The following is a 27,534-nucleotide window of genomic DNA, read 5'->3' on the forward strand; positions in this document are numbered from 1 at the left end:
AGCAACCAAATTGGCCTGATTGCTAGGGAGGGTAGAGTCACATGGGGTAACATCCTCGTGGTCGCTATAATGTGGTTCGTTCTCAGTGGGGCGCGTGGTGAGTTGAGTGAGGATACCCCGGTGGATGGCGTGAAGCCTCCACACGCGCTATGTCTCCATGGCAACGCGCTCAACAAGCCATGTGGTAAGATGCGTGGGTTGGCGGTCTCAGACGAGGAGGCAGTTGGGATTCGTCCTTCTTAATACCGTAAAGTAACTAGATTTGACTGTATTTTACTTTGCATCTACTTGGATACAATGGCTGTTTGGTTGAAATAGTGTTTCCTCTGACTGAAATAAAACCGCCCTTTAAAGTCATTTTGCAGAAATTCAGACGAACATGTAATTTCTTCTGCTGTAACTTATAAAGACAATAAAATGTCTTACCTCATCAGATACTTTGAATCGTTTCAGGAGAGCAACAAACTTCTGCTTGAAATTGGGTTGCTAAATAGGGATTGAGAGAATATGTAGTTAAAACATTAAACAATACCATCTTAGGTATAATGTAACAAATCAGACTTCAGAGCTGCAAGTGTCCAATGCAATCAAGGTCAGTGCTACAAAAAGTACAGTGGTTACTGTACCAGGGTACAGTGATGGTATCAGATGGTAATACCATGGCACTGAATAACTGCCATATTCATGTGCATGGTATTGACATGGTAATCCAAAGAATGGTACCAAAGAATGTCTTTAAAAAACATAGTAATACCTTTTTGGTACTTTTTTAGTGCAGTTAGACAGCTATTAGCTAATGGAAATTAATCAAAAGTAAACATTCTAGATTTACAAATAGATTTGATGATGAGCTTTAGAAAAGGTGTTAGGAAATATATATTGGTGTTGCTCTAGTTTACACACTGATCCTGAGTTAACATTTGTGTTCCTGATGGTGAGCTTAGCTTAAGAGGATAGAACATCACCTTCCATGACCTTCTGTCAACTATATAACACTGAACTGAACACCAAACACCACCTTTTGGACACAAAGCCCATTTGTTTCTTTCTATAAGGCACCTGCCTGAAGTGACTTGTATCAAGACAATTTATCCATTATGAATATGAATACTGGCCAATGTAGAGACAGATGTATATAGAACAGGACAGGGTATATATTACAAATTAATAATTGCAAATAAAGGTGTAAACAGAATTGGTGAATTTATTCCACATCTGAAAACAGAAACTGAATATTGACAAGGCTGTCAGTAGATTTTTTGAACTGACACAAGGTGAAATGACTACTTCTGTAAATCAAATAATCAGGCAGAGTTATGTCAAAATGACCAAATATCAGCTAATTAACTGACCTGGTCACTATATACAGTATTGTGTAAAAGTTTTAGGCACTTAAGATGTTTCACAAATACATCTGTCTTAAGATGGTTATTTATATCTTCAGCTTTAGTGTGTCAATAGGAAAAATACATTTTAGGCTCTCAAACATTACTTTTGCAAATAGAAAAGATTAGAATAGAAGAACAGGATGCTCTGCAAGAGATGGCAGAAGCAATTGAGACAGCCTAAATAGAAAGAGGAATTGTGGTGAATTCTCCAAGAAGCTTGGTACATCCTATCTGCCAACAACTAAGAAAAACTGTGTCCAGGTGTATCTAGGAGAATTGGGGGTGTTTTAAAGGCAAAGGTGGTCACACCAAATATTGATTTAGCTTTTTTATGTTTGCTGGACTTTGTATGATGTTAAGTGATAAATGAAAACTATTTATGGCATTATTTTTGAAGACATCCTTACTATGCAACATTTTTCACAAGTGCCTAAAACATTTGCACAGTACTGTATATTGGTCTATCACTAGAATTTACCATATCAGCAATCAGAACAGTAATGTGTTGTATAAAGTAATGTGTTGTATAAATGATTTGAATAAATTGTGTTCCGCAGGGCTCAGTTCTGGGTCCAATTGTTTTCTGTGCATGCTTCTATGTCATTGGCCACCCAGGATGAGTGCACAGAGAGTATATATGTACATACCCGGGTCATAGATGTGGTTCTAATCATTTTTCTACGAGATTTTTTTGGTTTCCGCTGAACATCATCATCCTCGTCATAAAGGTCCTACAACAAAAGGAAGATTCACAAAGTTTCAAAATTCAACTACTTTTGGTAGATAGAGCCCCTATTATGTGAATTCACTAAACATTTGTGCTTGATATTTCAGCGCAAAAACCTGTGTCATATTCACAAACTACCAACAATCTATTTTAACTAGATGTACCTGTAGCACTCACAACTGGCCTAGAAGATGACTTGCTTAATTCCTTTAGTAAATCGACCAAACTGTTTTGATTTTTAAAAGCTAAAACATAACTTTAAGATAACACCAGCCAGACCAACAACACAGACTACATTCATTCTAGCAATTTTGTCTCTTTTCCAAGATTCAGCAAGGTTTTATTTTAAGAACAATGATAAAGAAAGGCGTGTGTGAAAATTCCCAACCTGGCCTTGAACAGCATCATCGCTGGCTTCTTGCTCTGATGAGTAACTGTCGTCATCATCTTCAGAATAGTTATCCATATCTGGAGAACGGTCTAAACGAAAAAGAGATATTTCATGACCCCATGATGCTTAACATTTCATGCCAGCGAACGCACACATACCATTTTACTATTTACTTATAGACAAAATCAAAAAGTGTTAAAACAACCTTTTCAAACAGAACATTGTACATTAAAAATCAATTAGATATGTCACTAAATTCTGATTGGATGAGCCACGTTCGAAGCTATTGCAAAATGCACAAAAATGGCTATTTGGCAATAATTATTATCTGTCACTACTGGCAAACAGTTCTTTGACAAACCATTGGAAAACAGTCATACCTGCCACTACTGGCAAATGGTTCTTTGGAAAACCTATGGTAAATATTAATGTCAGTTAATGTTCTTGGCAAACCTTTGGGAAATATTTATATTTGCCATTATTGGCAAACAGTTTTTTTACAAACCTTTGGGAAATATTAATATCTGCCACTATTGGCAAACAGTTCTTTGTCAAACCTTTGGAAAATATTAATATCTGCCACTACTAGAAAACAGTTCTTTGGCAAACCTTTGGCAAATATTAATATCTGCCACTATTGGCAAACAGTTATTTGGCAGTCCTTTGGCAAATATTAATATCTGCCACTATTGGCAAACAGTTATTTGGCAGTCCTTTGGCAAATATTAATATCTGCCACTACTGGGAAACAGTTCTTTGGCAAACCTTTGGTAAATATTAATATTTGCCACTACTGGCAAACAGTTCTTTGGCAAAACTTTAGCAAATTTTTATATCTGCCACTACTGGCAAATAGTTCTTTGGAAAACCTTTGGGAAATATTAATATCTGCCACTTTTGGCAGACAGTTCTCGGTAAACATTTGGGAAATATTAATATCCAGTACTATTGGCAAACAGTTATTTTGCCAACCACTGGCAAATATTAATATCTGCCACTACTGGCAAATAGTTTTTGACAAACCTTTGGGAAATATTAATATCTGCTACTATTGGCAAACAGTTCTTTGGCAAACCTTTGGAAAATATTATTATCTGCCACTACTAGCAAACAGTTCTTTGGCAAACCTTTGGCAAATATTAATATCTGCCACTATTGGCAAACAGTTATTTGCCAGTCCTTTGGCAAATATTAATATCTGCCACTACTGGCAAACAGTTCTTTGGCAAACCTTTGGTAAATATTAATATTTGCCACTACTGGCAAACAGTTCTTTGGCAAACCTTTGGTAAATATTAATATTTGCCACTACTGGCAAACAGTTCTTTGGCAAACCTTTAGCAAATTTGAATATCTGCCACTACTGGCAAATAGTTCTTTGGAAAATCTGTGGGAAATATTCATATCTGCCACTATTGGCAAACTGTTCTTTAGCCAACCTTTGGAAAGTATTCATATTTGCCAATACTGGGAAACAGTTCTTTGGAAAACCTGTGGGAAATTTTAATATCTGCCACTGTTGGGAAACAGTTCTTGGCAAACCTTTGGCAAATATTAATATCTGCCACTACTGGCAAACCATTCTTTGACGAACCTTTGGCAAATATTAATGCTGGTATGAACACCCCTTACTGTGGCAAAAGCACTATAACACACAGCCTCTCATGGCTTATTGCTATAATTTACATTATTCTTTAGGGTTTTTTTTTTTTTTTTGCTTCCCATTGAGAACACTTAAGATGCTGAAGCCACTTCCTCTTGTAATGTAGCACAGTAGTGGTCACTTTCTGTTTGCATGTGGTCTGAGAGAGGATGAGCAGGGGAATGTTTGGATGGACAGTGTGTTTCCGAAGGGAACATTTTATTGCAGCTTAATGCACTCGAACTGCCCATTAAGATCTGGTAGTTAATGCAATGACTGTACATAAAGAGTTTTGGGCTGGTAACTGAATGGTTGCAAATTCAAGCACTATCAACCGAAGGGCTGATTCAAAGACTATCACTAACATCAAGTGGGCTGAAAATGTAATCTAAGTAAACCTAAATATACCGTTAGACAATTTGGAAATAGTGATTACTAAAGTAAGTTTTTGGTTTTATTTACTATTATAACACATGGGCTATATCAGTTACTATAAGGTTTTCAGTCAAAAGTCCAATTACACAAATCTATTTTCTCTAGCTATGGTTTGGAATGCTGGTTTCAAACACCAAGTTCTAACCCTCTTAAATTAGAATCATTTTGTGAAGTCTACGCTCAAAACTAAAATTCCAATATTATGTTTAAGCATAAATTGTCATGTTTATTCTGTTGGTTCATGTTTTTCATGTCTTTTATTTTGAAAATCTAGTTCCTGTTTCATGTCATGTGGTCCCCTGGTCATGTGATTTCATGTTTCCCTCCATGTTCATGTGTCTTGTTTTCATCGGTTTATTGTCTAGTTATTTTGTTATCAGTTCTGTCTTTTCATTGGTTAACTTGTTTGTCTTGTTACCCTTGTCCATGTATTTAAGCCTCATGTTTGCCATTGTCCACTGTCAGGTATTGTTTGTGAATGTAACTTTGTTGGAATGTCCAAGTCCAAGTCCAAGTCCAAGTCTATGTCTATGTTTTATTCACGTTTGTAGTTAGGGTTTCTGGATATCACGATTGGAATAAATTTGCACTTGGGTTCTTCACATCCTCTCGTCTGTATTGTCATTGCCAGCGCCAGCCAACATTACATAAATCTAACAACATTTTTTGAGGTTTATGTAATAACAAAGAATTAACAGGTATGTAAAGTTTTGACTGGTACTGTATCTCATGGTATTGTTTGTTTACCATATTCATGTACCATGGCAATTAAATGATACTCAAACAATACCATATCCAAAAACTGAAAGTCCAAGTCCAAGTTCAAGTCCAAGTCCATGTTTATGTTTTATTCACGTTTGTAGTTAGGGTTTCTGGATAACACAATTGGAATAAATTTGCACTTGGGTTCTTCATATCATCTTGTCTGCATTGTCATTGCCAGCGCCAGCCAACGTTACATAAATCTAACAACATTTTTTGAGGTTTATGTAATAACAAAGAATTAACAGGTATGTAAAGTTTTGACTGGTACTGTATCTCATGGTATTGTTTGTTTACCATATTCATGTACCATGGTAATTAAATGGTACTCAAACAATACCATATCCAAAATACCATACTCATACCAAGTTACTTTTTGTATGCTAATCATTGTGGTTCATATATTTCCAACCTCCCTTTATAGTCTCATTTTAGTCATTGTGTTGCTTTGATACATTTGAGAGTCACCTGAAGCTTTGGCCTTTGGCTGTCCACTGCCATCTTCAGGATCAATAGGTTGACTGGACAGTGAATACACGCTCAGTTCCGCTGCACGCACTGGCGCTTCCTTCACATTACTATGGAGACCAAGAATCTGACCTCCATCTGTCGGGTGCTGCATCACCTTTAAACAGAAAAAAACTTAAATAAATGTTAAACAAAAGTGGTTTTTCAGGTTTAACAACAACTCTGAAATCACGACTTCGTGACAACCTCTGAAAGCCTTGGCTTGTGTCTTTTTACTCTACGTCAAGGTTGTATACAAGGTTGCATACAAGGTTGCATACAATGTTGAGGCTGATCTCCTGCAGATTATGGAAAGCAGTCTGTAAGTTCTGTCTTTCTAAGTTGAGTCTCTATTGAATATGGTGATGGTGGAGAAAAAATTGGAACTTGAGGGGGCAAAACCGCAATTAATTGCAGCCATTTTCAGAAAGTGCAGGAAGCTTCGTTGTTGAATAAAACATACCAGTAGTTCTTCTCTCACATAAAGGTAAGTGCACCGCATAACACACACACACATACTCTTAAATGCTAGACCTTTTTAAGAACATTAGAGCAATTAGTCAGTGTCGAGTGAGGGACTATTCTAAAGATGATTAACTTTGAGTTGGCCCCAAATGGAGACAATCTTGCAAATACAAAGGAGAAAAATTTGCATTCGTTCCTTTCCCCTCAAAGAATAACCGCTATACAGTATTATTTAAAAAAATACAACCATGTCTGCGCTCTAAGTCATTGAACACTTTCTCACCTCTTGCAAAAACTATTTGCTATTTGCAAATATCTGCCACTGCTGGCAAATACCTTTGAAAATTATAAAGAAATGCCATTACTGGCAAACAGTTCTTTGGCAAATATAAATATCTGCTACTACTGACAAACAGTTATCTGACGAACAATTGGCAAATACCTACCACTACTGGTAAATAGTTAGGCTATTTGTTGAATCTTTGTCAAAAAAAAAAAAAAAAAAAAAAAAAAAAAAATATATATATATATATATATATATATATATATATATATATATATATATATATATATATTTGTCTGCGACTACTGGCAAATAGTTCTTTAGCAAACCATTGGCAAATATCTACAATAATTGGCAAACAGTTCCTTAGCAAACCTTTGGCAAATATACAGCAAATATCTGCCACTATTGGCAAATAGTTCCTTTGCAAACCATTGGCAAATATAAATATCTGCCACTATTTGTAAACAGTTATTTGGCAAAACATTGGCAAATATCTGCCACTACTGGTAAAGTCTTTGCCTATTTGGTGAACCTTTGTCAAATAGAAACATCTGGCACTACTGTCAAACAGTTATTTAACGAAACTTTGGAAAATATCTACCACTATTGGTACATTTATCTTTAACAAACCTTTGGCAAATATACAGGTGCATCTCAATAAATTAGAATGTCGTGGAAAAGTTCATTTATTTCAGTAATTCAACTCAAATTGTGAAACTCATGTATTAAATAAATTCAATGCACACAGACTGAAGTAGTTTAAGTCTTTGGTTCTTTTAATTGTGATGATTTTGGCTCACATTTAACAAAAACCCACCAATTCACTATCTCAACAAATTAGAATATGGTGACATGCCAATCAGCTAATCAACTCAAAACACCTGCAAAGGTTTCCTGAGCCTTCAAAATGGTCTCTCAGTTTGGTTAACTAGGCTACACAATCACGGGGAAGACTGCTGATCTGACAGTTGTCCAGAAGACAATCATTGACACCCTTCACAAGGAGGGTAAGCCACAAACATTCATTGTGAACAGCCAGCTTCTTTGGCAGAGTGCTGTATCAAAGCATGTTAACAGAAAGTTGAGTGGAAGGAAAAAGTGTGGAAGAAAAAGATGCACAACCAACCGAGAGAACTGCAGCCTTATGAGGATTGTCAAGCAAATTCGATTCAAGAATTTGGGTGAACTTCACAAGGAATGGACTGAGGCTGGGGTCAAGGCATCAAGAGCCACCACACACAGACGTGTCAAGGAATCTGGCTACAGTTGTCGTATTCCTCTTGTTAAGCCACTCCTGAACCATAGACAACGTCAGAGGCGTCTTACCTGGGCTAAGGAGAAGAAGAACTGGACTGTTGCCCAGTGGTCCAAAGTCCTCTTTTCAGATGAGAGCAAGTTTTGTATTTCATTTGGAAACCAAGGTCCTAGAGTCTAGAGGAAGGGTGGAGAAGCTCATAGCCCAAGTTGCTTGAAGTCCAGTGTTAAGTTTCCACAGTCTGTGATGATTTGGGGTGCAATGTCATCTGCTGGTGTTGGTCCATTGTGTTTTTTGAAAACCAAAGTCACTGCACCCGTTTACCAAGAAATTTTCGGAGCACTTCATGCTTGCTTCTGCTGACCAGCTTTTTAAAGATGCTGATTTCATTTTCCAGCAGGATTTGGCACCTGCCCACACTGCCAAAAGCACCAAAAGTTGGTTAAATGACCATGGTGTTGGTGTGCTTGACTGACCAGCAAACTCACCAGACCTGAACCCCATAGAGAATCTATGGGGTATTGTCAAGAGGAAAATGAGAAACAAGAGACCAAAAAATGCAGATGAGCTGAAGGCCACTGTCAAAGAAACCTAGGCTTCCATACCACCTCAGCAGTGCCACAAACTGATCACCAATTGAGGCAGTAATTAAAGCAAAAGGAGCCCCTACCAAGTAATGAGTACATATACAGTAAATGAACATACTTTCCAGAAGGCCAACAATTCACTAAAAATGTTTTTTTTATTGGTCTTATGATGTATTCTAATTTGTTGAGATAGTGAATTGGTGGGTTTTTGTTAAATGTGAGCCAAAATCATCACAATTAAAAGAACCAAAGACTTAAACTACTTCAGTCTGTGTGCATTGAATTTATTTAATACATGAGTGTCACAATTTGAGTTGAATTCCTGAAATAAATGAACTTTTCCACGACATTATAATTTATTGAGATGCACCTGTATGTGCCACTACTAGTAGGTACAGTTTGTCGGCGGACCATTGTCAAATATCTACCACTATTGACAAATAGTTCAAACCCTGAGCAAACATAAACATCTGTCACTGCTGGCAAACAGTTTTTTGGTGAACCATTGGTAAATATCTATGACTATTAGCAACCAGTTCTTTATCAAAACTTTGACAAAAGTAAATATTGGCCACTATTAGTTCTTTATATAGTTCTTTAGCAAACCTTTGGAAAATGTAATTATCTACAACTACTGGCAACTAGTTCTTTGGCAAAACATAGGCAAATAAATATCTGCCACTATTTTCAAACAGTTCTTTGGTGAACCATTGGCAAATATTTACCAATACTAGCAAACAGTTATTTGATAAAGCTTTGTCAAATATAAATGTCTGGCACTACTGGCAAACAGTTCTTTGGCAAACCATTGGCAAATATCTGCCACTACAGGCACAAAATTATGGCAAACCTGTGATATCCTCATAAAAACATCTAACTGTTTATGAGTATTGACAAGTATTGTTTTAAAGTGTTTTAAAGAGGTCACGGACTGTCTGAGAAAAGTCTGACTGAACTGGACACTGGTTTGATTGAAGGGTATATGTGATTGAGTAATTTGATCTGTACCTCAGCCATATTAATGACTCCAACCGCTAGCGTCTTGTAGCCCAGAATCGTTCTGTTTTTATAGCGTTTCCTCCTCTGAAGCATAATCTGCAGCCGGTTGGCATCTCTCTTCAGAAAGTGTGGGTACTACAGAGAGAGAGTAAGAGAGTACAGTGATATGAGTGTAATGTTGCTTTAGATTACATCATTTTCATCAGCAACAAAGAAGCACACTGTGTTGTGGCGAGACGTTAGCACACGCACTCACACGCTTCATTTGATGATTGTGATGAGGAGGAGGGTGTGGCCAGGCCATGAGGAGAAGCTGGAGATGCCAGAGAGAGAGGGAGATACACACAGCTCTGTGTATCTCCTTATCTCTCTCTCCCGCTGATTGGGGCAACTCAGTGCCAGGTGTGCATCCTCACGGCCCGGCCACGCCCTCCTCCTCGTCACAATGATATTGTGTATTTCCTGTCAAAACCAACTCCTGAAGTAGTGTCTTTGAAATCTGACCAAGGAAGAACAGTCCTTAAGCCCTATTCGGATGGCAATTATTTTACATGGGGACGTGAGGTAATTCCACCATTTACAGGGGGTAGTCAGTAATTTTATTGCCGTCCGAATCTGAAATGTCAGTGTTTTATCTCCCACCTCCTGCGAGAAATTCCCGGCCAAATTACCTACTGTTTTTTGACAAACACCAAGGTCGTGTGGTAATTTAATTACCGTCCGTATCCACATCTCTGAATTTATAATCCAAAAGCCGTTTTGGAAATCCTTTTTTGACCACTGCTAAGTGCCGTACAGCTCTGGCAGTAATGGGCAGTTGTGAAAGTTGGAGGACTGTGTAAAATACATTTTTGAAATAATTCACAATAATAAAATTATGTCACCGCTCCACCACAGTGAGTGGGAACTCTTAAATGGAAGGGAAAGGAAAAACGAGAGCCAGATCACGTAAACTTTTGAAATGGCCCATTGTTATGGCAGCAATGTAATAAAATTGCAATATATCACATTTCAATGTAGAAACGTTTACTAAATACATTTATACATAGGGCTTGCATGACTACTCATTTATGCGGATCGAGTAGTCCCAGAAAAGTTGCCGGGTTAATGTCTATCTTATTTAAATGGTTTAATTTCCAGCTCCACAGATAATTCCAAATGATTTCCGTCATTTTGATAGATAAAACATAAGAAAACCATTTTTACCATAGCTTATCAAATTCCATTTTAACTATCTTTTCTGTCCATGATGTGCGGCTTCTATATCTCCTTGTGAGCTTAGGAGAGAGCTGCGTTAATAAACAGTCTTGTCCCTACAGTTTCTTGATTCGTTTAATTGCTCTCCGCAAGAATTTTGGCTTGCTCCGTATGTGAAAATGTACACTGTAAATATCCATAGCACATAAGCCTCAAGATGTGATTATATTCAGTTATAAATACGGTGGCATATGATCCTTGATAAAAAGAGGGTTCTTTGCTTGACCAAAAGTGAAGAACCTTTATTTTTAAGAGTGTACAACATCGGGGGCCTGGGTAGCTCAGTGGTAAAAACGCTGGCTACCACCCCTGGAGTTTGCTAGTTTGCTAGTTCGAATCCCAGGGCATGCTGAGTGACTCCAGCCAGGTCTCCTAAGCAACCAAATTGGCCCGGTTGCTAGGGAGGGTAGAGTCACATGGGGTAACCTCCTCATGGTCACTATAATGTGGTTCGTTCTCGGTGGCGTGTGGTGTGGTGAGTTGAGCGTAGATGCTGCGGTGGATGGCGTGAAGCGCTATGTATCCATGGCAACACGCTCAACATGCCACGTGATAAGATGTGCAGGTTGATGGTCTCAGACGCGGAGGCAACTGGAATTTGTCCTCTGCCACCCAGATTGAGGTGAATCAATACGTGACCACAAGAACCCTCAAGCAAAGAACCCTCTTTTTATCAAGGATCATATGCCACCGTATTTATAACTGAATATAATCACATCTTGAGGCTTAAAAGCGCACTGGGAATTGGGCATTCAAAACTGGGCGAAAAAGGGGAAAAAATCCCCCCCCCAAAAAAGAGTGTACAACATCAATGACCCACCTGTAGAGAGAAGGTAAGCTCCAGGTCTGTCTCCATGAGGCCGCTGGGTGGGAGCATGTATTCATTAGACCTCAGGATGCGCTTTGAGCCCTAAAAATATGAACAGACAACCATGTTTTATCTTATGTGTACACACACATTAATTACAAATCACTACAGAGAACTTATAATGCACTCCATCATGCAAAATCAATTTACTCTTGGCAAGATTTTAAAGCAAATATCAGAAATGAGCCCACACAGTCCCAGGGCTTGGTAGAAGTAGAAATTATTGCGCATTGTTATTATGTCAATGAATAGAGTCTCATTGTTGTAAATTGAAATGTTGCCAGTATGGCTTGAGACTTAAAAGAATAAATAAGACAGAAAATGCAACAAGAACTCACTCAGTCACATTTAGTGCATTTCCATCATCAGGGAGAATGGTTCTAATTACAGTAAGTAACTGTAGTATCAGCAGTGTTTCCAACTGAACACATTTTGGTAATGTACGATTACAAATCATTCAAGAAAACAAAAGGAATTTAATGATTCCGGGTCAGATTCCTCTTAACAATTTCATGGTTTTAACTTTAATTTAACTGAATGGTTCAATTAACGATTTTTCAAAGCAACACAAAGCAACACAAAAGGAATTTGCATGTCTACAAATGTACGGAGACATTTTAAATTAGATTTTAAACACCATAAATGTTTTCACTACAAATGGCAGCTCTAATTTTCCCTATATTTGTCAAACGCTGGGCTTAAATTTGACCAAGACACAAGACAAGCCTAAATATCTTACACTGTGCACCAAAGCACAACATTTCCATTTGTAATTCATGTAATTTTAACTGTATGGTCTTTAGTCATTTTTACACATTCATAAATTGGGGATAATGTTTTTTGCATACCTATAAACCTATCTTTGTATACTGATAAACTTGTGTATTTCACCCCTTTCATCGTTGAGTGCAATTGACTCATTGTGAACTGAATGAACGACATGCATCCTCTCGCTCATTCAGTCAGCAGATCCTCGTTCACGAACGAGATTACTGAGTGATACATTCAGGAATATGAGTCGGTGTATGCAGGTGAACATAAACGATTCGTTCACTTAGAAGATTCATTCAAAAAGAATGATTTGTTCACAAACTAAACATCACTATGTTTCAGTGCCACTGAAATGAAAAATAATTTATATATATATATATTCTTAAACATTTCGGTTTAAAGTTTTTTTTTTTGTTTTTTTTTAAATGCTTAGCATATCAGTACAGTCGAACGCTAGCCTTTTAAAGTATACTTCATTTGACAGTGCACACATACACATGCGGTCTGCACATGCACGCTACGACTGCTATGAGAGACTGGACTATTTCTCTTCAGGAGTTTAGACACAAAGATGTCTTTATAGTCCTTCAGTTTGAAGTTATACAAATGCAGGTATCTCCTGACCTCCTCACACATGCACACTTGTCATGCACATCCACTGTTGTTGTTTCTACCTTCGTCTCCTGTTGTTTAGTGACGATTACATCTTCTAGCGCTTCTTCGTGACAGCAACGGCTCAACTGTGAGTGTCACCACCTTGTGGACCCACAAATAATTCCAGGTGCATGTGCATGTTACACGTTCAGAATACGCAGTGGTTAAAAAAGTCGGGCTGCACACATTAAGTGCTCGAGCAATCTGCTGATGACGAGATTTGCATCACGCATCCTGTACGCAGACACCTAGTGTTTGCGTCTGACCAATGTATACTTTGAGCTTAAGGCAACAAGGAGTTTCAGTTGGTTGTAAATTTTATCCTAAAGAGCAAACTTATTGATGAAACATGATTTCTATGTGAAAACATTCATAAAGATGCTAAACACAAATATGTGCATACGCATGGTTAGTGAATGAGGCCCAGTGAATGTGTTGAATAAATTCTGCTCTGTTACTGTCCGTTGTACTTAACTTCCGTTTGCTCTGTGTGTTTCCATTCTCTCCTGTGAACCAGTTGTGAGCTTATCTGGAAATCAAGTCACGGATGTGAGCTGTCATGTTAACTAAACAACAGGGACCCCTGCATTAACATTCATCTGCTTGCTAATGTGCCGATCCGTCATAATCCTGGTAGCGTGAAATGCATACACATGCAGACAACCACGCGTACAAATAAACACGCTGAAATACCTCAACCTGAAATGCACAATGAACCAACATGTGTTTCAGAATCAGTGTTAGCCTAAAAAGAATTTGAATGAAACCTTACTCAAACAGGGATCCCATTTCTTTGGACCAATTAATTTCCATGACTTTCCTATTACTGTTTGTGATTACTGAGTGAGTGTGTTTGCAAACACAATGAAGCAATTTCTATCTGAAAAAAAATAAATAAATAAATAATTCATATAATTACAGCTGAGAACATCCAAAAAAAAACAATTGACGGCCTAGCTGTCACACGTTTTACTCCAAAGAATTCTCAGGGTAAGTTTATTTTTGAAAGTCAATTTCTGTATTGACATAAATTAGTATTTTAAGGGCACGTCCACACATACCGTTCTTTTCGGTACCGTTTTCAGTTTCCTAACCTAATCGTTTTCTGAAGTATGCAGTAATGAAGAGCATTTTCGAAAGCCACTCAGGAAAACGTTGTTCTTGTGCGGATGAGTCGTAAATGTGGCGAAATCAATGTGATCTTAAACTCCAGTTTCAGTATTTTAATGTCATTGTTTTTCTAAGTATGCCGTGATGGAGAGCATTTTTTAAAACCCAAAACCCAGTAGAGAGGTGTAAACAGTCATGTATAAGTGTGGACGTGGCCTAATTTCGACTTTTGTTAATAAGATGCAATCTATGCTTACCTCTAATTAGATCTAATCTCTATTACAATTTAATCCACAATCTGATTGTCATTTGATGAAAAACAGCTGCAATGTAAACAAACGTCTTTTAAGCAAATCTGTTTACTGTAAGGCTAAGACTGTAGATTTAAAATTCAAAATTTGAATATTAGTTGAGTTTAAGATAAAAATGCACATTCGAATGCTAAAATTGTACATTCGAATTTTACATGTGTGCCAAGCACTGATGATGACTTAGGTGGAGGTCTTTGGCAGTTGTGTCTTGCTCTCTTATCAGCGTCTCGCAGCATAAACAATAGCCACGTTTCCACTTTTGGGACAAACAAGTTTCGGGAAAAATAAAGAAATCGCAGATACAGTACAAATCCATTAAAACGCACAATGGACAGTGCCCAAGCCTAATTTACATAGAAAAGAGGCATTTTGCGCGTAAAGGAATGAATATAACTGAATTTAAATAGTCAAGTGCAATTTCAGCTCTGATTGCACTTGCTTTAACTAGGTTAAGGGTGGTTAGTGAATAAGATGCAGGTTTTTGCGCTGAAATACCACACGTTTGCTTTGAAGCAAAAACGTTTTCGAAAGTCGGTCAAAAAGACAAAGGTACATGACAGTGTACTAAACGTCTTTCATGAGGGAATGGACTACAATTCCATGAAGCACTGCAAATGGCATAATTGAATTAAAAATATTAGATTATAAGTAAAAGATCACCATATTAATTGTTGAAAAAATATTCAGATATACGGTATATAAAGACGTACGTATAAGTACTTTGAGAGTATAGGGAGACAGACTCGATTGTGTCATTCAGAGTGCATCACAGGAGTGTGCGGTCGCTGCAAAGGTCATTTGCCGCGGTTTGTTGGCCTTGGTTTTCTGATTGGCGGATTGTTTCCCTTCAGGGTTCTATCAAAAACACATTCCACTCTTATGTTTCTTAAGTTCAAAACAAAGAGAGAAAGTAGGTGAATAAAGTGTCTCACTGCACTAACGAGCTCTGAAGAGTGGAAGAACTCTGAATGGACCATCCAGCTGGTCTTCAAAGTGTTGATTCAAGCGGACACTTCAGTGAGTAAGAGCAGAGATAATGAGAGATCTGTCTGTCTTCCTTTGGAAGAATCCTTTATTTTTACTGTTTGATGAAAACACTGTAATCCAGGTAAAACCATCACTGATGCGTCTGGAAGCTTTGGTGGGTGGGTGAAACCGGTGCAGTTGATGTTATCTCAGAGGATAAGCTCTAATGCTGACAGAATTACTGATGGACTCAGTTTCTTGTTGGAATGTAATATGTGTATGAAACATGCCTGTAGGAGTATCCAATCACCGATCTTCACCCACAGATCACTTTAAACATCACTGGCACTCAACTGAAGAATTTGATTTACCATCCAACATCTTTTATTTCAATACTAACAAAAAAGTACCCTGGCACTATCATGTCTTTTTAGAGATGTACGGTATGTTTTTGTGGTATATTACCATAGCAATATGAGTTTTTTAGACATGTACAGTAATATCGTAGTCATGTATTTCTTTACCATAGTAGTACCATACATTAGACATATCTATGGTAATATCATGTGTTTTTGGAGATTAGCATGTTTTGGGCATACTGCCATCGTAATACCACAGTTTTTTGGACATATAATATGGTCATCATGTATTTTTAGTAGGGTTGTCGATTTTAATATGATTCAGTGTGATTAATTATATAAAAAATAATATGTTAAAAAATTATGCAATTAATCATGTCCCTGGACAGTAATATGGGAATATTCCTTCAATTGGAGCAATTGAAGCTTGAAGTACCACCTATGTTCAGCAGGGGGCAGTAAGCAAAACTCTATCTGTATAGGCAACATGCATCTGTACAGACAACAAGCCACACTCAGGCTTGCTTGACACAAGCGAAGACACGCTCTTGCGTTCAAACAGAGCTGGACAGGGCGCAATTCCGAATGCAGGGGTCTCGAGATGTGTTTTTCTTAAGGCCAAAGTATACTTCAATTGTCCGCGTTGCTGATCACTCCGCACACAATATGTATGACGTAAATTTTGTCATCAGCACAGTCTGAGCTGACTGTCCGTGTGCGGCCCAGATTTTCTCGACATGTGGACAGTCCTCGTCTGTGTGTATTGTCAGTGTAAATGTCTACCGTTGACTGTACTATAAGAGTATCACTAAGCAGTTGTTGGGCTTGTAACGGTAGCCAGCTGTAGGTAGCTGTGCAGTGTGTAAACCTCACTCCCCTGGCCACAAGAGGTGCACTAGCAACTGACGCTAGAGGCTGTAGCTTTTAGCCACCTCATTAGCGCGCCTGCCTCCCATGCCGGAGACCCCGGTTCAATTCCTGCTCAGAGCGTGTTGAGTAGGACCGGTTACAGTGGTGCCGTGAGTGAGATTTAACCTCGCAACCTTAATTTTTACTGTTCAATGAAAACACTGTAATCCTGGGTAAAACCTTCACAGGAACACACTGAATAAGGAAATCAGAGTGGCTAAAGAAACTACTCTGATAAGCTGAATAACAAGTTTTCAGCTAACGACCCTGCATCAGTGTGGAGTGGCCTGAAAGAATTTACTATGTGTTTACAAGACACCATCCCCCAACACTGTAGCATATGTGTAGATTCGAAAGGCCCAGTCTCACACCCCACACCCGCTCTGACCTTCACTTCACACAAATATCAACACCTCCTGCAACCCCCCTCCTCCCCCCTCCTTCTACTTAAACTGCACTTAAGATCTGTGAAGAGGTGTGCCGTGTCTTCCGGAAACAAAAGGCAAGGAAAGCAGAGGGTCCAGATGGTGTTTCACCCACTTGTCTAAAATCCTGTGCTAACCAGCTGGGCCCAATCATCACACTGATCTTCAATAGATCACTGGAGCAGTGTGAATTTCCATGCTACTTCAAACGCTTCATCATCATTCCTGTCCCAAAGAAACTGGACCCTTTCTAGATCCCCTTCAATTTGCTTATCGAGCAAACAGGTCTGCGGATGATGCAGTCAACATGGGATTGCATCATATCCTGCAACATCTGGACAGACCAGGGACATATGCAAGGATCCTTTTTGTGGACTTCAGTTCGGTTTTCAACACCATCATCTCAGCTATTCTCCGGACTAAATTACACCAACTCTCTGTTCCCACATCTATCTGTCAGTGGATCACCATCTTTCAGCTAGTGAGACTGGGGAAATTCACTTCCAGCACATGTACAATCAGCACTGGTGCCCCCCAGGGATGTGTGCTCTCCCCACTACTCTTCTCCCTGTATACCAATGACTGCACTGCCAAGGAACCCTCTGTCAAGCTCCTGAAGTTTGCAGACGACACTACTGTCATCGACCTCATCCAAGATGATGATGAGTCTGTATACAGTAGGGAGGTTGAATGGCTGGCTCACTGGTGCAGTCAAAACAACCTGGAGCTGAACACACTCAAAACAGTGGAGATGACTGCGGACTTTAAAATCAAATCAAATAAAAATAGGAGGAACACCCCAACATTGACCACACTCACCATTCTAAACGGCACTGTGGCAGCAGTGGAGTCATTCAGGTTCCTGGGCACTAACATCTCATAGGACCTGAAGTGGGAGACCCACATTGACTCCATTGTGAAAAAGGCCCAGCAGAGGTTGTACTTCCGTTGCCAGCTGAGGAAGTTCAACCTGCTACAGGCGCTGCTGATACAGTTCTACTCAACGGTCATTGAGTCTGTCCTCTGCTCTTCAGTAACTGTCTGGTATGGTGCAGCTATGAAATCAGACATCCGAAGACTACAAAAGACAGTTTGGACTGCTGAGAGGATTATTGGTTGCCCCCTGCCCTACCTTCAAGAACTGTACACTTCCAGAGTGAGGTAAAGGGCTGGAAAAATCACTCTGGACCCCACTCACCCAGCCCACTACCTTTTTGAACTGTTGCCTTCTGGATGGCGCTACAGAGCACTGAGCACCAGAACTGTCAGGCAAAGGAACAATTTTTTCCCTCAGGCTATCCATCTCATGAACAGTTAAAACTGCCCCAGGAGCAATAATTTTGTGCAATACACAGCTTAGTCTATTTATATTTATCCAACATACCACACTTCTGCCATACATTCCCTTGCATCTGTACATAACTGATTTGTATTTGTATATTGTACATATATATATATATATTGTCTTATTGTGTATTTTTTATATATACTTATATTTTCTATTCACTTTTTATTTTTATTCTATTTTTTTTATTATTATCTCTGTCTTGTTGCTGTATTGTTTGTGCATTGGAAGCTTCTGTCACCAAGACAAATTCCTTGTACGTGTAAGCATACTTGGCAATAAAGCTAATTCTGATTCTGATTCTCTGATTCTGAAGCGTCTGGAAGCTTTGGTGGGTGAGTGAAACTGGTGCAGTTGATGTTCTCTCAAAGGACAAGCTCTAATGCTGACAGAATGACTGACAGACTCATTTCCTAGTGGGAATGTAATATGAATGTGTATGAAACAGGCCTGTAGGAGTATCCAATCACTAATCTTCACCCACAGATCATTTTAAACATCACTGACACTCAAATGAAGAATTTGTTTTACCATCCAACATTTTGGGTAGATGGCTCCTTTTTTACTTCTATTTAAAACAAAAAAGTACCCTGGCACTATCATGTCTTTGGAGATGTACGGTATGTTTTTGTGGCATATTACCATAGCAATACCAGAGGTTTTTGGACATGTACAGTAATATCATAGTTTTTATATGTACCATGGTAATACTGGAGTGAGGTTTAGGGGGGTGAGTGTAATGGTAGCTAGCTGGTAGGTAGCCGTGTAATGTGTAAACCTCACTCCCCTGGCCTCAAGAGGCGCACTAGTGACTGATGCTAGAGGCTGTAGCCTTTAGCCTCCTCGTTAGTGCGCCCACCTCCCATGCTGGAGACGTCGGTTTGAATCCCACTCGGAGAGGGTCAAGCAGGACCGGTTATAGTGGTGCCGTGACCCGGATGGGAGTGAGGTTTAAGGGGGGTGAGTGTAACAGTAGCCAGCTGATAGGTAGCTGTGCAGTGCGTAAACCTCACTCCCCTGCCTCAAGAGGTGCACTAGCGACTGACGCTAGAGGCTGTAGCCTTTAGCCTCCTCGTTAGTGCGCCCGTCTCCGATGCCAGCTGACACGGGTTCGAATCCCACCTGGAGCGGATCGGGCATGAACGGTTATATACGCATGCTTCGAACACATTCTTATTCGCCCACAGTCAAAAGAGTATACTTTAAAAGGCAAATTAATTAGCGTATCATGTAATTAATATTTTAAAAAATTATCGTTGTACATACATTATTACCATGGTAATACTGTGTTTTTGGACATATACCATGGCAATGTTAACATCATGTGTTTTGAACATATGGAAACACAGTATATCCATTTTTGGACATATACAATGGTAATTCCCACTTTATATTAGGTGTCTTTAACTACAATATACTTAAGCATTTGATACAATGTACTTATTATGTAAATGTGTTGTTACACTGTACTTACATTTAAAGTACCTGCATTTAATTACATCTGACAAGTTACACTGTTAACCTTCACTCCTAATCCTAAACCTAAACTTTCCCCAACTGTTACCCTAAGCCCTAACCCTACCCCTAAACCTACTCGTACCTCAACATCAGTAGCAGCAAAGTGAATCTTGTGAGAATTTTGCAAAACAACATGTAGTTACACAATAAATACATTGTATTGTATGTATTTTATTGTTAGTACGTTACCTTTCTAATCTACTGCAGCTACATAATCCCACAAGGTCTCTTAGGTCCTCTTAACAGATAACTTTTGTTCCCAGGTCCAGGTTAACACAAAAGGGTGACAGGGCTTTTGCAGTAGCAACCCCAAAACTCTGGAACAGCTTACCCTTGTATATAAGAAATGCCCCTTCTTTATACATTTTTAATGTATCCTTCTTTTTACTCATCTTTTTTCTGTACCATCTGGTCCAACAGTTTAGTTAATTATTAGTATTTTACATGTTTTATTGATGTATGTTCATTGGTATTATCCTTATACAGTGTTTTATACTTCATTTTTGTAAAGCACATTGGTCAACAGTCTGTTGTTTTTAATCGTGCTTTATAAATAAATTGACATTGACATTAACATTGACATAGTAGTTAAAAACACCTGACACCAGACTTTTCTGAAATATGAATTTAATAAGTAATGTAACTTAATAATGAATTAATATATATTACTGTGATGCATTAGATGTCAATATATGTCTCTTTTTGCAAAGTTACAGCCTTACAAGGTACAAAACACACACACACACAAACACAGATGGTGTTAGTGTGACCATAGTGGAGCGTGAGGAATGCTGAGGGCCTCAAGTGCTCTGAAATTACCCCTGAATACATCCCACAATGCAATGCTTCAGCCCCCCCACAAGCCATCTTATTGCGTTCAATCCCAAATTCCCACTGAGCAAGCTGTCGCCTTGGCAACAGCTCAGTTACCACGGTGTGATGTGTAAAGCTTTGAGCGATACAGTAATGCTCCAGCACACCTCCATCACAAGAACACATACACAGAAATACCATAGTAACAGTGCTTTTTTTACCTGGATCTTGACAGCGATAACCACAGAGCTGAGCTCACGATCCAACTCTTTCAGAACAATTAACTTCTTTAGCGTCAGACTACACAACCTGAGAGACAGACAAAGAGAGAGAGACCAGATTGTTAGGTGCCATTTACAAGTCGTCTAAAGACCCCAATACTTCCGGAGAAGTTATTTTACGATGGAGTAATGCCCTTTTCCTGAACCAGTATGAATCTATTCTCTCATTATAGTAATGCTTATCAAAGAAGGCCAACATAATGCTATACCGTATTATCTATAATGTAAACTTAAGCCTATTATGTAGTGAATGTGTACTTGGAAATAGTGTACAATTAGAGCTGGGCGATATGGCTTCAAAAGTTATATCTCAATATTTTCCAGCCTATTGACAATTTTCGATATACGTATATTCCAATAAGTATGTATTTGCTCTGAAATGGCATAAAAGTGATTATTTATTTTTTAAATCAGAGGAACCATCATTTCAACCAAATAGCCATTGTAGGCACGTCGATTCAAATTATTTGAAGTTTGAAATAAAAATCTAGTTAAAAACAATGAAGGCATGTCTTCCAGCATTTTTTTCTAAATCAACACAAGAATGCTATTCCATTATTTTCATTGATATGCACTAATACAAAAATACAGTATGAAAATGCAATATTTATCTACATATAGAATGCGAGTTTGAAAGGAGCCTTTGAAATTTGAACATTAGCCAGCCGGCACTTTCATCTGCGACAGAGATTTCTTCATCTTCACTTTCCAGTAACTGAGAATGAGTCTGTCAAGACACACACACACACACACACACACACACCTCTATTTCTCTGTGCTGCATGACTCATCTTCTGTGAGGGCTGAAATATCTTTTTTCTCAGTCTTTTCACTTTTTGTAAACCGTCCCTGGTCCCTAACTATAACAAAGACACACAAACACATGCACAAGCTTGCAAACACACTTGCCAAGCCCTAAATTACACATATTTTCACACACTTTGGCTCTGTTCCACAACCTAGTAAGCTGCCTTCCAAGACAGCATTTTGAGGGGTTATAGGCATTTTCCGTCGTGAAGGCTGTTCCATCTGAAAAAACCTTGTTTTTGCCAGATTCTAAAGGCAGCATCACATGTATCCTTCAAAAGAGAAGGCAATCCAGAAAGCATTGCGACGAGCTTCATAGAAAAACCCAAGTTAGAAGATGGACTCGAGAGAAATGCTGATTATAAATAAACATATATTTCATTAAAGGAATAGCTCACCCAAAAACGATAATTCTCTCATTGACTCATCCTTCTGTCATCTCAAACTCGTATGAACACAACGGAATACGCAACAGAAATACAGATATTTGATGGCGGTATAATGTGAATATACTGTACATACACTTTCAAGCTCCAAAATGGACATAAAGGGGGGAGGGGGGGTTACCCTTCCAACAATCAAAACAAACAAGTGCAATCCCCCAATATTTTTACCATGATTAGTGGTCGACCGATATGGGTTTTTTATCCAGAGAGCCGATAAAATGATGATATATCACATAATTTATCTAGTAAATAACCGACATAAAATTGCTTCAATATATGTATATAAATAAACTCTTATTTAGCACTGTATTTACTCAATTTCACACAAAACTAAATGGTAGATAGCAGCTTCTTCAGATTTCTGTTTAGTCATCAAATTTTTGTCATTTATTTGCACATGAAGAAATTGTTAATATATTAGGAAGAAGGAAATAACAGTACACACAGTAGTCCAGCAACCATGGATGGCATGTGTGCATTAACAATCGCATTTACTCAAGAAATACCAAATCAAACCAGTTGTACATACATACGGTGCTTAGTGAATAAGACATCTACTTACAGCACACGTGAAGCGCTTTTACCTTGGGCTGCATCCGAAAATGTAGGCAGATGACTTGCTACCTTGCTGCCTAATCAGTTAATGGCTTAACTGATAGCTGTTATGAATGAATGGAACTCTTAAGGAAACTGGTCTCCGAACAGTTTGAAAAGCACCTTTTTTTTCATCCTACCTCCATATACAGCCTCCAGAGGCAGCATTTTCCTGGTTTTGGACGCAGCCTTGAAGTTGCACTCATGCGCCCGTGTGGATCCACCACGAGCCTCAATCTCCTGACTTTTTAAATGGCCTAGATCGCCTACTTGGATTGACGTGGACTGACCATCATGATTTGTGAAACAGAGGAGCTTTTGATCCTGATCCTGAAGTTTTTTATTCTGGCTGATGGAATACGTGCTTCAGAGGAAGATATTAGATGAGCGCTCGACGGAAAGAAAACGCTGGATTTTCATGAGGTTCGTGAATTACATCTGTTTAAACGAGATATCTGCATTTTTGCAAACGGTATATAATACAGGTTTTACTGATATTTGCCTTTTATCATTAGAAAAGAAAGTTAAAAGTGACAGGGAACTGTTGATGAGAGACTGTTAGAATACATGCTTTAGAGGTAAATAAATGAGCGCTCCACAGGATGCTGGATCTGCTGAAGTTGTGAGAGGTTGGGTTATGACATCTGTTTAAATGAGATATGTGCATATTTGCAGACGGTATATGATATTAGTTTTACTGATATTTGCCTTTTTATCATTAGACAAGACAGTTAAAAGTTACAGGGAACAGTTGAGGAGAGAGAGGGAGAATGAAACAGGTGAGCACTTTAACATGAAACGTGTCTGCCACGGCTCTGATATGCAGATAGTTTAAATGAGACTGTGTTGCACACCAGTCTATTATTGTAGTAACACGATGGCACGTAACAACAAAACAAACCATGACTGGTCGTTTACATGTCTCAGTTGCTTCACATGCAAGCAGGCAATTCTAGGCACCCTGACAAAACAAATCGGCCAAACGGGACAATTTATCGGCCAATTAAAATAGTCAGAATATCGGCCGATTTATTGGCCTCTGCGATATATCAGTCGACCACTAACCATGATCAATGGAAACATGGGTAAATGCTTCACACTGCAACCCACCAATGTTCAGGCCAAATCTACAACCTTGTAAAGCCATCATAAAAGTAATCCATACGACTCATGTGGTTTAATTTTTGTCTTATGAAGTGATTTGATTGGTTTTGGGTGAGAACAGACCAAAATGTAACTCCATTTTCACTCTAAATCTTGACATCAGCAGTCTCCTTGGCGATCATGATTTCAAGCTTGAAATCACTTCCTAATGTCATCTAATGGTCTGTGCATGTGTCAAGCGCTAGGAAGTGTAATCGAGCTTGAATTCACGATTGTGCCTTGCGACTGCAATGGCAAGATTTATAGATTTGTATCCAATAGTGAACAGAAAATAGCTGTCCGGAAAAGTTGCGAACATGGCATAATGAATGATGTTAATGGTCCTGCTGCCTATGTGAGTGGTGGTGGTGTAGTGGACTAAAGCACTGAACTGGTAAGTGGAAGGTTGGTGGTTCAATCCCCACAGCCACCACCATTGTGTCCTTGAGTAAGGCACTTAACTCCAGGTTGCTCCAGGGGGATTGTCCCTGTAATCAGGGCACTGTAAGTCACTTTGGATAAAAGCGTCAGCCAAATGCATAAATGTAAATATAGAGTGTTTCAAATCAATCACTAATGAGGTTCCATTTTGGTTAGTATTTTGCTTATGTAGACAGAAAAACAGCACACTTTTTTAGAAATGTCAGTCTATGATTTGAAATTTCCATTTGGTTGTCCTCACACAAAGCTATCGTATGGTTTGGGAGAATATAGCGCATGAGTTGCATGGCCTACTCTTGTGGTGCTTTTCCCATTCACCACTGAAAAAAAATTCTTTGAATTTACATTATTTAATCAGGTACATTGTTGTCACATGAATCAATGAAGTTGCATCGACATATTTTTTTTTCCTTTTGGTTTAGATCATTAATTATTTGTCAGAAAACATAATTTGTTCCTGAAATTTCAACAGAATTGGGTCATTTAAAAAAAACTTCAATTATAATTAAGTAGACTCAAAATTATTTTGTATGTGTTCCTAACATGATCCATTTGCCTAGCTTGGTGGTTCAATCCCCACAGCCACCACCATTGTGTCCTTGAGCAAGGCACTTAACTCCAGGTTGCTCCAGGGGGACTGTCCCTGTAATAAGGGCACTGTAAGTCGCTTTGGATAAAAGCATCTGCCAAATGCATAAATGTAAATGTGCTGTATTTTCCAAGTTTTTTGAAGTCATACAATTGTCAATTTATTTTCCCAAATGCATGTCAATTCTGGCTTACTTTTAAAAGCTTCTGAAAGATGTGGATTGTGGGTAAATGTGTCTAACACAGCTATTTAAAATGCGAGTTTTGACCTTTAATATGACCTATGACCTTAAAAGCCTTCCACTATTTGCATCTCATTAACTTAAACACTTATTGTAAATGATATGCTGAGACATAATGTTGTGCAACCTCATGTACACACTATGACATTTTCTGTTACATGTCAATAACACAAATGAAATAACACAGTTCATAAATTCTGGTGTGTGAATCTTTCTAATAAGCAGAAAAAGAAATCCAAGCTCGGAAAATGAGTATGCAATAAAAACAAGGAATAGTTTCAGAAAAACTGTACACACTTATGTATTATCATTAACGTTTTAAATGCCATATTTCACCCCAAAATCAAAAGGTAGAAATAATAAATAAAGAAATAAAAATAATAAATAATACAAAGAAATAAAACTTTGAAGCATTAAGATTTAGAATCATTACGATCATGATTTACAATGACAATAAAACACATTTTCCCTGAATTCTCATTACTGTAATGTGAAAAATAAAAATACATATTTTTATTGAAAAGTATTTATACATCATGGCAGTATTTACTGTACTGCCTTTAAATAATATTGATTTTGATCAAAAACACTGTATTATAGTAATTGTTACTGTCTTGCATTAAAAATAACAGCATTACATATGCTAAATGAGAATCATTATTGACATTAATGAGAATAACAAAAAAAAGTAAAAGTAAAATTATTACAAATGTTATGGTAATGAGAATTTGGAGAGCTTAATTATCACAAAACTGCAAAAAAATCGACCTAAAAATAAAATGCAATTTCTTTATCCCAAATCTATTTTATTTGTTATGAATTTTTTATATGCTATTTATATTAGTATCTATCACTGTTGGGTACACAAAAAGTAATCCACTGCAAACTGATTACTTCTCTTAAAAAATTATCAAATTACTCTACTAATTACCTAATGGAAAAAGTAATCACATTACTAATTACTTTACTTTAAAATACACTTTTCACAGAAAAGTTAGTTTTTCCACTGAACGAAAAAAAAATTCTACATAACGCAAAAAAACGCATAATACAAAAAACATTCATATCATTTCATTACTCATGCATTCTACACAATAATATTGTTTTAGAAATATGCGTAACCCCATAACTGAAAGTCAGTAACTGTAATCTGATAACAGAAATGTAAAATGTAATGCGTTCCACTACTCTTTGACTAATAGATTACAGTAACTAATAGGGATGTTATTGATTAATCAATGATCGATCATTAGTCATTATTAATTTGAATGATTAAGCTTATCAATAGCTGATTAATCCATTTCAGCACAAATGCGTTTAGTAATCATGCCAGCAGAATGAAAAAAAAAAACTTTCTATAAAGTCATCAGCTGCTAGAGGGCGCACTGCCCTCTTCATTTCATGTCCTGTCAGCAACACAGAATAAAAAACATAGCTTTTTAAGATTAAGCGGGAGGGTAAATGTAATCATGGAGTGTTTCTCTATAGATAAACATTAACTTCTCTGCATAAACCGTGATATTGTGTTAAAGTACAACATGACAACAAGTATTGTTGATCTTCTGGTCACCCTGTATCATCCACACTGACAATCACGTCAGCTCTCGCCGTGAGAGAATGCAGGTACATTCATACAGGTACATAAATTTTGTATGTGTTCCTAACATGATCCATATCCCTAGCTTGAACATAATATTTTTGTGTCACATTATATGATTTATATAAGGTTATGCTAGTTAGCTAACTTTCAGCTAGCAATAGCATTAGCATATGCCGCCGCATATCTAGACGATATCATCATTTACAAGGGTTTAAAAAGGGGGTAAGGCAGTTTTTGGGGCTGGCTGGCTACTACCAAAGGTTTGTGCCTAGCTAATCTGATGTCACCAGCCCGCTGACTGACCTTACTAAAAAGGGGGCTCCCGATCCAGTCCAGTGGACAGAGTCATGCCAACATGCCTTCCTGAAGGTAAAGTCCGCAATGTGTGGGGGGCCGCTTTTACATGCACCTGATTTCTCTCTCCCCTTTATTTTGCAGAGTGATGCATCTGACAGGGGGCTGGGCATGGTGCTCTCACAGGAGGTGGGGGGAGGAGGAACGGCCAGCGCTATTTATTAATCGCAAGCTTTCCTTCAGGGAGATAAAATATAGTACTATCGAGAAGGAGTGTCTCGCGATTAAGTGGGCTGTTCTTACCCTCTGATGCTACCTGCTGGGGCGGGCCTTCACCCTCTGTTCCAA

General features: G+C 38.2%; 1 protein-coding gene across 5 annotated transcripts in view; it reads right to left on the reverse strand.

The window, feature by feature from the left end:
- Positions 1-27,534, reverse strand: part of LOC127438133 (phosphofurin acidic cluster sorting protein 2-like) — a 91,986-nt gene that overhangs the window by 41,043 nt on the left and 23,409 nt on the right. For all 5 annotated transcript variants that reach the window (XM_051693457.1, XM_051693455.1, XM_051693456.1 and 2 more), the window contains exons 2-8: positions 20,972-21,059; positions 11,522-11,611; positions 9,454-9,579; positions 5,814-5,970; positions 2,504-2,595; positions 2,036-2,119; positions 427-486 (exon numbers count right to left, since the gene is read on the reverse strand). In XM_051693457.1, the coding sequence (XP_051549417.1) occupies positions 427-486; positions 2,036-2,119; positions 2,504-2,595; positions 5,814-5,970; positions 9,454-9,579; positions 11,522-11,611; positions 20,972-21,059 (697 nt within the window). The remainder of the gene's footprint in view (positions 1-426; positions 487-2,035; positions 2,120-2,503; positions 2,596-5,813; positions 5,971-9,453; positions 9,580-11,521; positions 11,612-20,971; positions 21,060-27,534) is intronic.

This window comes from Myxocyprinus asiaticus, chromosome 49, assembly GCF_019703515.2.
Source record: "Myxocyprinus asiaticus isolate MX2 ecotype Aquarium Trade chromosome 49, UBuf_Myxa_2, whole genome shotgun sequence".
Taxonomy (NCBI): Eukaryota; Metazoa; Chordata; class Actinopteri; order Cypriniformes; family Catostomidae; genus Myxocyprinus; species Myxocyprinus asiaticus.